The sequence below is a fragment of the Carassius carassius genome, chromosome 30 (genome assembly GCF_963082965.1).
Source record: "Carassius carassius chromosome 30, fCarCar2.1, whole genome shotgun sequence".
In the NCBI taxonomy this organism is placed as follows: domain Eukaryota; kingdom Metazoa; phylum Chordata; class Actinopteri; order Cypriniformes; family Cyprinidae; genus Carassius; species Carassius carassius.
The window spans coordinates 11,048,388-11,058,807 of NC_081784.1; the positions used below are offsets into that span (position 1 = coordinate 11,048,388).

Genomic DNA, 10,420 nt, shown 5'->3' on the forward strand with positions numbered 1-10,420 from the left:
CGAGTGGTTGTTCATTTAATTATAATAGGGAACATCCCTCCTGATGTGAAATTACCACTCTTTTGTGGTTTAGCACTTTACAAAAAGTTGAAGACAGCTCAAGCGACAGCTTCTATAGTTCACAATACCAACAAGGCCTGGAACAGGCAAACTTGCTAATCGTGTTTTCGCACAAATGTTTGGCTTTGAAGGCTTTCCTCCTTTTCTGCAAGGTCAAAAGGCTTTCCATGCTGTCACAAGAGCCCATGTGAGAGGCAGTATTTCCTCTGCAGTAAAAACAGAGTGGGAACACTCTGCCCCATGTGCCATGGTTTTTGGCTGTAAAGTCTTTGTTTTTGTTTCTCCTACTGAAATATATCATCCACAGCGTGGCCGCAATGACATCAGGAAACCTAAGGATGTTTACAGATCAAGTGCAGGAAGAAAGGCTTCTGAGATGTGCTGATATAGTACATAGGATTCAGTGTGCTACTAAGAGTGTTGTAGTTCTTTATTATTGGCTGAGGGTGTGAATAGAAAATGTAAAAAATGTAACATTTTCCATTTTCAAATCTGGCTCATAAGAGTGATTCGTTCTGTAATCAGACATAACTTGTCAACACATTCTAAGAGCAATTTGTAACTTTTATGTTTTGGTGAACCAGTGGCTAATTCCTATTATGTGGTACCATGTATTCTCCACTGCAGTGCAAGAGTATTTTGGCAGGGATTTTTTTTTTTAGCAAAAAACATGGTTCTCAGTTTCTAACCTGAATATGATAAATGACATATTGAAACACATGAAATACAATTATATAGTGTTTTTATTTGTAAAAATGGGTACAGGAAGAGTAAGATATTTCTGATACATCTCATAACTACAGCTTATATCTGAGCTTTCCATCAAAGTACAAGGTTAATAATTTGGTAGTGTAATACAGCAATATAGTAGTCTGATCACCTTTTCACACAGCCTGTGGAAAATTAATGCAAATAAATAGATCAAATTGGACAATTTACCCATTTTAAATGTGCTCTGATAGTCTAAAATAAAAGTAGATTTTAAGACATTAGTGTGCTGAAAATTTTTGTGCTGTTGCTTTGCATCAAGCTAAACAGTGAAAAGTACTACAGTTTCACAGAATATTGGTCCATTAGAATTTCCAACCCATTCACACATTTGTTGCTTACTATTGTGAGACCGATGTGTTAAGATGGTTTACGACGAGCCTCTTTCTCCATTACATGTGTAAGCAGATACTTGCTCTGCTGTCCAACGTCAGATCCTGGTTTCCAAGTGATTATGCCTGCTGGCAGACCCTTATAGGCTATGCATTCAGATAAGAAGGCTGCGGTTTGTAATCTCTTTGCATCAGTCCTATTTCTTTGGGTTAATTCCTCCTGCTCTGACCTAATGTCAACTAAGAGGTAAAACAGCTTGTTTTAATCAAGAAGAGTGCAGATAAAGAAAGATGAGCGGTAAACTCCCCACATGGAGAAATTAAAAGGCACTTTGCTAAAAGTATCTGTCTAGCAGCTGGTTCTTCTGAGAGTGTAAAAAGCATTTTAAACTAAAATGGCCTCTCTACTAAAATCAGATGCTGCTATACTGTCAAAATCAAACCAGTGCGATACTATAAGAAAATCACATAATTGGACGTACTTCTGTTCAAAATATGAAAAATAAGTTAAATTAATTTTTAATTAATAATTCATGTGCATAACTTTTATCTTAAAATAAAAAAATGTTCAAGGCAAAACGACTAAGAGTCCAGAAAGGCTATGAAATCCAAAATGGTACAAAATATATACCAAATCACACAGAGACATTGCACAGATAATGAACATATCGACCATATTTCCTATGATATATTCAATATTCGATTAATAATAGAAGTGGTAGTACTATATTTATTTAAATTTAAATTTATTTATTTAATTTCATTTCATTTCGTTCATTCATTTAATTTAAGTGGTAGTACTATATTACTACTACTAGTACTATATAGTACTATAGACACACAATCAACATATCACCATGTCTGCCACTCAAAAACACATATATTGTTGCCTTTCTGAGGAAACACTGAGGATTTGTTCATGAAGAGGTTTTATTTTGCCAGGGGTGATCATGAAGAAGTGAAATACTTTGTAACACTTCCAGCCATACTTTATAACAGAAGAGGTATTGTTCCTGAAATCAGAGAGAAGAATGGCAAAACCTGTCCAGAGGATTTATACGACTATACTGTATATTCAGAAGAAGGATAACCTATCTAAGAATAACTCATGATTGGCAGGTTTATCATTCATGGGCTGAGAAATGATGTGCCCTAGTGAATTTCCCATCATTGATTTCTATATTCATCTGAAGGAAGTATCTCTACTGAATGTCCTGATATACTCACCTTGGTCTGAATCATGCCATGCCGCTGGAGTCTCATCTCCTTTACTATGCCACTCACGTTAATCTATGGCAGCAACAGAAGTATATACATTCAGCTGCTCATACTCAATGTTACGCTGTGTAATTAAATGAGAGTTCGGTCACTACTTATATTTAAATAAACACACATTTTAACTTTTGGGTGAACTATTGCTTAAAGGTTGATGCTGATTCAAAATACTCACACTTAAGTCTTTCTCAATGAGACTGAGGATGACGTCAGTGCAGATGAGGACTCCAGCTCGACCAATGCCTGCACTGCAGTGGACTATGATTGGCCCTTTAGCGTGAACAGCCCTCATGTAACGAATGAAGCGCACTAGCTGCTCGGAGGAGTGTGGTGTCCCATGGTCAGGCCATGTGGTGAACTTTAGATGCTTCACAAAATGAACGTCTCCACTCTGAAAAGGTACACAATACAATGTTGTATAACAACTTAGTAAGTTAGATTTTTTGAGATTTGGAATTTATGATATAAACTGCAAAAACAATTTTTAATCAGTATTTTTTGTCTCGTTTCCATATCTAAACATTATTAAAACATTAAAACTCTCATCATGACGGCACCCATTCACTACAGAGGATCCATTGGTGAGCAGGTGATGTCATGCTAAAATATGAATCAAGAAACTAATCTACTCTTGGATGGCCTACATTTTTTTTTGGGTGAACTATTCCTTTAGGGATGTCGAAAAAACATAGCCTGATTGTGATGTTTAAATGGTGGCTTTTACACTGAAAAGGTTACAATAAAAAAAACTTCCATCAGGTACGCGCTCCTAACCTCTTTTTCCACCATCTTGATGACCTTAATGTGGAAATAGCCAAGCATCTGGTAGTTATCCAGGTGGAGCTGGTAACGGCTGGTTTCTTTGGGAACATCGAGCTTCTCGGGCCAGTACTTGTGGCATTTTACCCGGCCCCGTTCCACCTCCTGAGTCATCATTGCGATAACATCAGACTTGTTCTCCCACACCATCTGCCAGAAGTTATCCTGAGTGCCAGGCAAAGGGCCCTGAGCGGAGATGTAGAAGAGCTCCTCTGTGCCCACTTTCATACGAATGTAGCTGGCATTGATGTAGCCCTCATTCTCTCCGACAGGAACACGCGTCTTATCATCTGAGTGTTCAAACAGTTGAGATAATCAGGGATTGTAGATTGTGATCAATTATTCCTACACAGTTTGAAAAACTGCAGTAATGATAAATGTGTTCCTCAGCCAAGATTTTAGTACATCTCAGCTTAAAGAAGCATGCATGTTATTTGGCCATAATATAAGATAAGAAAACAACAGTTAAACTCTCTCTGACGGCTCGATTCCCACAGGACAACCTAACTTTTGAGTGCTCATTATGAAAACCAGAAGGTATACAGTTTTTCTCTTTTCAGATTCGTTTTAAATCTATGCCTAGCAAACAAACAAAACTCCTGTGTATTGACTATCTAATGTATGTTTCCCAAACCACAAACAATTTTACAAACCAATTTTATTTGAAACGCATGTAGGAGATTTATACGAGGCTTCAGCATTCCTGTAATGAGGTGATTGCTGTTTTTGACTTTGGTAGACAACAGGGTTATTAATCTGCAAACAAAGAATGCAGCGTTGTTGGTTTCCCCATAGAGGAGGAACAAATTATGCAGAGGTACAACAAATAGCTCTAAATAAACAAAACAAGCTCTCAAGGTCATGCTGGCTGTTAAGCCTTAAGGAGTGAACACAGGGGAGCAGAGTGAGAAGAATATTTTAGTGTATTCTCATGGTGGCATGTTGGTTCATGTAGACTGAGACTTGAGACTTTACCTGGCATTTTTACAAAATAGCAACAGTTTTCAATGTGATGGTCACTTTTTTCTTTTCTTTTTTTTTTGACTTGGAAAAAAAAACCAATATTGTTTGATTTTTGTTTATTTCAGTTAAATAACATTATTACGTTAATACTTCATATAGATGAAATATATATCAAACTTAGAAAATCAGACAACCAAAAGATTTAAAGTTCATATAAATGCTGTTCTTTATAACTTTTATTCATCTGAGATTCCCTGAAAGAAAAAAAAAATCACTGTAATCACTGTACACAGTAGTTTAAATGTGTACAATATCAGAATCAGTAAGCAATGTATAGTGAGAGTGCTGAAGGGACTGCTGTTGTAACACTTTAAATGGGGCTGCTTGCGAAAACACGGAAGAGGAAAAGGGCTGAAAATGAAACTGAGAGGGAAGGAGATAAACAAGGGGGGCACATGTAAGAGGAAGCGTATGTCACCAGGAGTAGGTAAATTCATGCAGAGCGGTCTCAACAATGGGTGGCATCAGGCTTCCTGAAGAAGGTTGCGGCCCTTGAACTCCCTCCAGCAATAACAGTGGTTAAGTCCCAGGGACCCTCACACTATCCAATCCTGGGGAACAGAAGCCCAGAGAGCTACCGTGATAATAAAGCGCCGTATTGTGCCCATTCTGTACAGAGACCCCCCTCTCTTCAATACAACTGCAGCCCACTCTCTGCATACTCGTTCTGACCCCACACATGAATGGATGTTTCCCATTAACAGTGAAAGCAGATCTATGAGTTACATATCTCCTGTTTGAATTTACGTTTGCAGCGTTTTTGGTTTGTTTTAAATTGAGGGCAAACAATACCTCACGTTGCCTCTGACCTGCTTACATTTCACACCAGCAAAAACTGAATCAGTACTAACAGGATAAACGTGGCTATAGTGTGAAAATGGCACCACATGGGTGAGGAGGTTCGGAAAGCGGCAAAGAGGTGGCGGATAGAGTGTGAAATACAGAGTCAAATATAGACGTCTAGAAGAGCAATGTAATCTTATATCCTGCAATGGAAGGAGATCTGGGAGTAAACAACCAGGGATTGGTTGCATTTCACTTAATTGCCGTGTCATGTGTTCAGGTAAATGTATACAGGAGTCATTCCTCTCCTCACATTCACTGTTGTCTAAAACTGAACAAATGTTCTTTGCTCTCTAATATTAGGGTGAATTTACAGTATATTTTTGTCAATAACAGTAGTTGCAGTAATTTTTTGTAGTAGCTGAAAAAGTTATTACAAATAATTTAATTGAAATAATAATATATTAAATTATTGTAATAAAAATATTAATATAATGTAATACAAATAAAGTTAAACAGTACTGTGACTCAGAATAATTTATTTAAAGTACTATTATAAAACTGCATACTCTTCACGGTAACTCTTCACAATGCATGACAATATATTTATTTTATGTACAGTGATATTACTATCAAAAATGTGCATACAGTTTTTTTTTTTTTATTCTAAGAAATAAGAGTTTCCTGGCAGTGCACAGTGTGTGGTCCCTGTGGTTGCAAAATGGTGTGAAAATGTACACCCAAAAATCTATTTTATGAGAACTGAGGCTTACAAACTGTAAAACGGCAATAATACATCTAACTAAAGATGGGTTTGTGGTGGATTATGGGAGAAGCAGAGGAACTTACAGGGCAGGATATCCCTGTATCGGTTCTTATCCCGGTTTTCGGGTGCTTTTCCGACCAGGCAGCTGTCTGAGGGTTTCAGATGCTTTAATGCCTATTACAAAAAAGAGCCACACATGTTCTCTAATCAACACTCTTGAGTTATCATTCTTTAAATAAAATACTACAATGTGCATTGTAGACACTATTTTAGTATTAAAGAGAAACTACAGATTTATATTAAAAACATTACAAGAAAATAAATGTGGTGGATGTGTCTGCTTGCATCAATAAGAAATAAAATATAGTTGCTTGTAGTAACGTCAAAAAAGGAACTTACCATAAACTCTTTAATCAGATCTTGCTTTTCCAACTGTTCAAGGGCCTGGATGAGGGCTTTGACCCTGGAGCCAGAATACTGCCTATTCTTAGATGGAGATATCACTGCAAGCCTAGCAAGCTCCTCTTCTGACACAATTGGTTGACCTTAATGTAACAAAGTCCTTTTTCAGGTGATTTCAGGAACTACACAAGTCACAGATCTCTGGAATTCATTGCTTTAGAATAACTGTGGAATTACATTGCTTAGATGGTGAAAAAAATGAGACATGAAGATTATGTAGTCTCATTTACCTGTATGAGTCACCGTCTCGGGAAGCAGTGGCTGAGAAGAACTGTCATCTTCATCACCATCCTCTTCTTCATCACTGCTCCAGCCGTCTGACTGGCTATGCTCTGTTTTCATGGCAGATTTTTCTGGATGCTCCTTCTGGGGGTCTGTCCTGAAGGGGGTACGGGGCAGGAATGAGCAGAGACCTTGACCACATTGCTACATTCCTGGGCCTGTTATCATGCAAGGCTGATTTTCCTGCGATTTTTCCACCTAAAATGTAAAAAAGCTGCTAATTGCAAGTGCTACGTACTATAATAAGTGTGGCTTGTAGGCCAGCCTAACTAGAACCCAAAGCTGTGATTATTGGGCCTGTATTTCATTAATGACTCTTTAGTGCCTCCCTGTGGCGATTCCTTTTGAGAGCTATGCTAAAAAATAAAAACAAAAACCAAATGGCAATGAAATTCAGCCCTTATGACCTGGTTTATGTTTGGTGACAACAAGCAGATTTATGGATAAATAACACACAGTATAGTTTTAGTTCATTCAGAACAAACTTTCAGGTCTCATACAGTACAATACACTTGCAGCACTCTTGATGCCAACTGTAATATAGCAGCAGCATCAAAAACAATTTCAGTGACACTCACCTTTCCTGTAACATTTCTGTAACTCCCAGAGATGGACAACACCTCTGACAGGTAGGTGTACAGTTACGACTTTCCTACAGGCAAGAGATAGACAGAAAAAGGAGAAAGAGAAAGAAAGAGGAGACAGGTGATGAGTTAACTCTGCTGAGACATCCTTACTGTTATCTACGTTTCAGCGGTTTCCTCTGAGAGGAATTGGAGGCGGTGCTAATTCAGTTTATGGTGAACCTTTCTAGGTGCTGAAACTAGTCACTTATTAGATTAGCTTTTTGTCTACAAATCTGCTCTAGGAAGGGCTTTCAATTCACTGGAGAAAGTCATCATCTCAGTATTGTAATTTACAAGTTTAATCTAAATGATTGAGTAAAAATTTTAAAATAAATTATACCTGCTCACATTCCCCTCCATGACCAGGACATCTTGACGTCTGGAAAGAAGCATGATCTGCATATGTTTCCATTTGTGATGTAATATCTGCAAATGAAGACGACAATAAAAATATTAGAACTAATATCTATAATAACTAGTTTCTAACGTGTCATTACAGATGCTTAAATAATTTAGCCTTTTAAAGTTGTGACCAATATAATCAGCTGTCAAAATCAAAATGTAAATGTGATAAAAATAAAAATAATAATAATAATAAAATAAAACTGAATTAATTACATGAAAGAGTAATTCATTAATGGAACTAATCAAATGAATTGCATAGACCAAAAATATGTTTTTTTTCACATTTAAAAAATAATTAATCATAATTAATCACACAAATTTTGTTAAATTGAGATCCTGCAATATACATAATATAATGACAAATGATGTTTACAAAAATATTGTGAAGTTAAATAACAATGTAAAAGTACTTAAATTTTCTATTTTAAATTATTTTAAAAATATAGTGTATTACTGTCATGGCAAAGCAGAATTTTCAGCAGCCATTAATCAGTGTCACATGATCCTTCAGAAATCATTCTAATATGTTGATTTGGTGTGAAGAAACTTTTTTTATTGTTATCACTGCTAAAAAATGCTTAGTATTTTTTAGGAAATTATATTTTATTGATATATTATAATTGAATAATTGATTGATGATTTTATTTTTAACACCATTTAATTGAAATAGTAAAGACAGCTATAATGTTACAGAAGATTTCTGTTACTTTTGATCAATTTAATGCACCCTTGACAAATAAACATAATACTTTTTATAAAAATAAATAAATAAATTGTACAGACCCCAAACTTTTGAACAGTTGTGTATATTTTACATAATTAGTACTCAACATTTCATAAAAATTGGCAAAAAAATAAATTGCCAAAAAGCTTTATCAACTGAGAGAACTATTGGTATTAATTGAACCACATATTCATCCATCAATTCATACCTTAATTTAATTGTTTATTTTTTTGAATGCTATATGTTGAGTGATAAATGATGCTGCCACTCTTCATAACAGATGAGAGATAATGCAGAGGGAGACACAGAGCAGGGCGAATGTAAATCAGGCTTGCTGACCTGCAGAATTTGATGTGATGAATTCCTGAGAGGCCTCAGCAGGGGAGCTGGAACCAGAGCAGGCTGACATGGGGAGGATGTCCCTACATACCGTCAGCTGAACCGTGCCCTCTGCCTTCCGCAAAATATCCACAACTTTACTGTGGCTCAGTCCTGATACAATGATGCCATTCACCTGCACAACATACACAGATCTGGTACACCTCTATATGGTTTATCAATGAAAAATCATTGAGATCATAATTTGCACATACCTCCAAAAGAATGTCACCTACACGGAGACGACCGTCCTGCTCGGCCACACCCCCACAACAAATATCCTTCACTCTCAGTGTGCTTCCATTGAACCCGCCCACCAGAGCAAAGCCTAGCCCACCTTTCTCAGGCTTGGTGAACTCCACCTGGAGGATACAGCTCTACAGAAAAGAAAGGAACAGGAACATTTAGGGAAACTAAACACTGAGGCCTTGTTAACACTGCACACTAATAAAACTTGGCTTTCAAATCACTGTCACAAAATCACAAAAACACTGTCATTTTTCAAGTGATGAAATCAGATCCATTTGCTCAGATCAGATTGGCCAATATTTAATGCACTACTGTTCAAAAGTTTGCGGTCGGTAAGATTGTTTTTGAACAAATCTTACCAAGACTACATTAACTGTGAAATATTATTGCACATTTTTTATTTTACATTTTAAAATAGTTTATTCCTGTGGTGGAAAGCAGAATTTTCAGCAGCCATTTCTATAGCATTCGGTGTCACATGATACTTTAGGAATCATTGTAATATACTGATTTGATGCTCCAGAAACATTTCTTATCATTATATATGTTGAAAACAGTAGTGCTACAAATGTTTTTTGTGGAAACCGTGATTTTTATTTTTTATTTTTTTCAAGATTCATGAAGAACAGAATATTTTTATTTGTTTGATCTATAGAAATCTTGTGTAACACTGTAAATGTCTTTAATGTCTCTTTTGATCAATTAAATGTATCCTTTTAAAGATTAATGCATAGATTTAAAAAAAAAAATTTATCCATCATGCTGTATTCACATAAGGGATAGATGCATTTAACACATTCAAGAATATACTGTGTTCAGAACTGCTAACTTATTTACTATGTCGTGGATGGTAAATAGGTAAATGTTACCAATCACTAAATGAAGAAAGAGAGTGAAAATGAGTGCATTTGGACACAGGGCCAGACATGCAAGTCCTGTCTGAACAAGCATCTCCTCCCATTTTGTAAGAAAGTTTTAAATGATTGCTGTTTGAACAGTGTAATATTAATGAATTAAGAATCTGATGCTGATGATTACAAAGGTATTTAGAGGTGAATGACATAGATTACAAAGCAAGAGTCATGTTACAGCCTATGTCATCAGCCTAAAACAAGGCCAAGGGAAAAATTACCTCCTGCTCCGATGTGACAGACAGCCTTTTCCTGAATTGCATGGCACTGTCAGCGACAGGTTTAACTGTAAGAGAAATGAGAGAAAGATTTTGTCAAAAAACAAAATTATAGAAATTTTAGATGCATTTCTTTAAGCTGGACCATTTACGCACTGAATGGTTCATCAAACACTTTCAACAAATGTCAAAGTTGCAAAAATCAAACCAAGCATCACATAAAATCTTATTCTTCCTGCTAAATGAGAAACAAGTTCACAGAAATGTAAAACATTTCCCAAACTCACGAATGTCTCCCTCCTCTGCTGCCATTTCGGGGGAGATGTGTTGACCTGCTCT

The 10,420-nt window shown here is 36.3% G+C and overlaps 1 protein-coding gene across 1 annotated transcript in view; it reads right to left on the reverse strand.

Annotated features, from left to right (window-relative positions):
* Positions 1-1,999: 1,999 nt before the first annotated feature.
* The window catches only part of LOC132110613 (tyrosine-protein phosphatase non-receptor type 13-like), a 29,596-nt gene continuing 21,175 nt past the window's right edge, over positions 2,000-10,420 (reverse strand). The window contains exons 37-48 of the mRNA XM_059517353.1: positions 10,085-10,149; positions 8,919-9,080; positions 8,665-8,839; positions 7,537-7,622; positions 7,149-7,222; positions 6,519-6,667; positions 6,226-6,371; positions 5,910-6,000; positions 3,210-3,544; positions 2,611-2,826; positions 2,388-2,450; positions 2,000-2,173 (exon numbers count right to left, since the gene is read on the reverse strand). Coding sequence (XP_059373336.1) covers positions 2,078-2,173; positions 2,388-2,450; positions 2,611-2,826; positions 3,210-3,544; positions 5,910-6,000; positions 6,226-6,371; positions 6,519-6,667; positions 7,149-7,222; positions 7,537-7,622; positions 8,665-8,839; positions 8,919-9,080; positions 10,085-10,149 — 1,658 coding nt within the window. The 3' untranslated portion in view covers positions 2,000-2,077. The remainder of the gene's footprint in view (positions 2,174-2,387; positions 2,451-2,610; positions 2,827-3,209; positions 3,545-5,909; positions 6,001-6,225; positions 6,372-6,518; positions 6,668-7,148; positions 7,223-7,536; positions 7,623-8,664; positions 8,840-8,918; positions 9,081-10,084; positions 10,150-10,420) is intronic.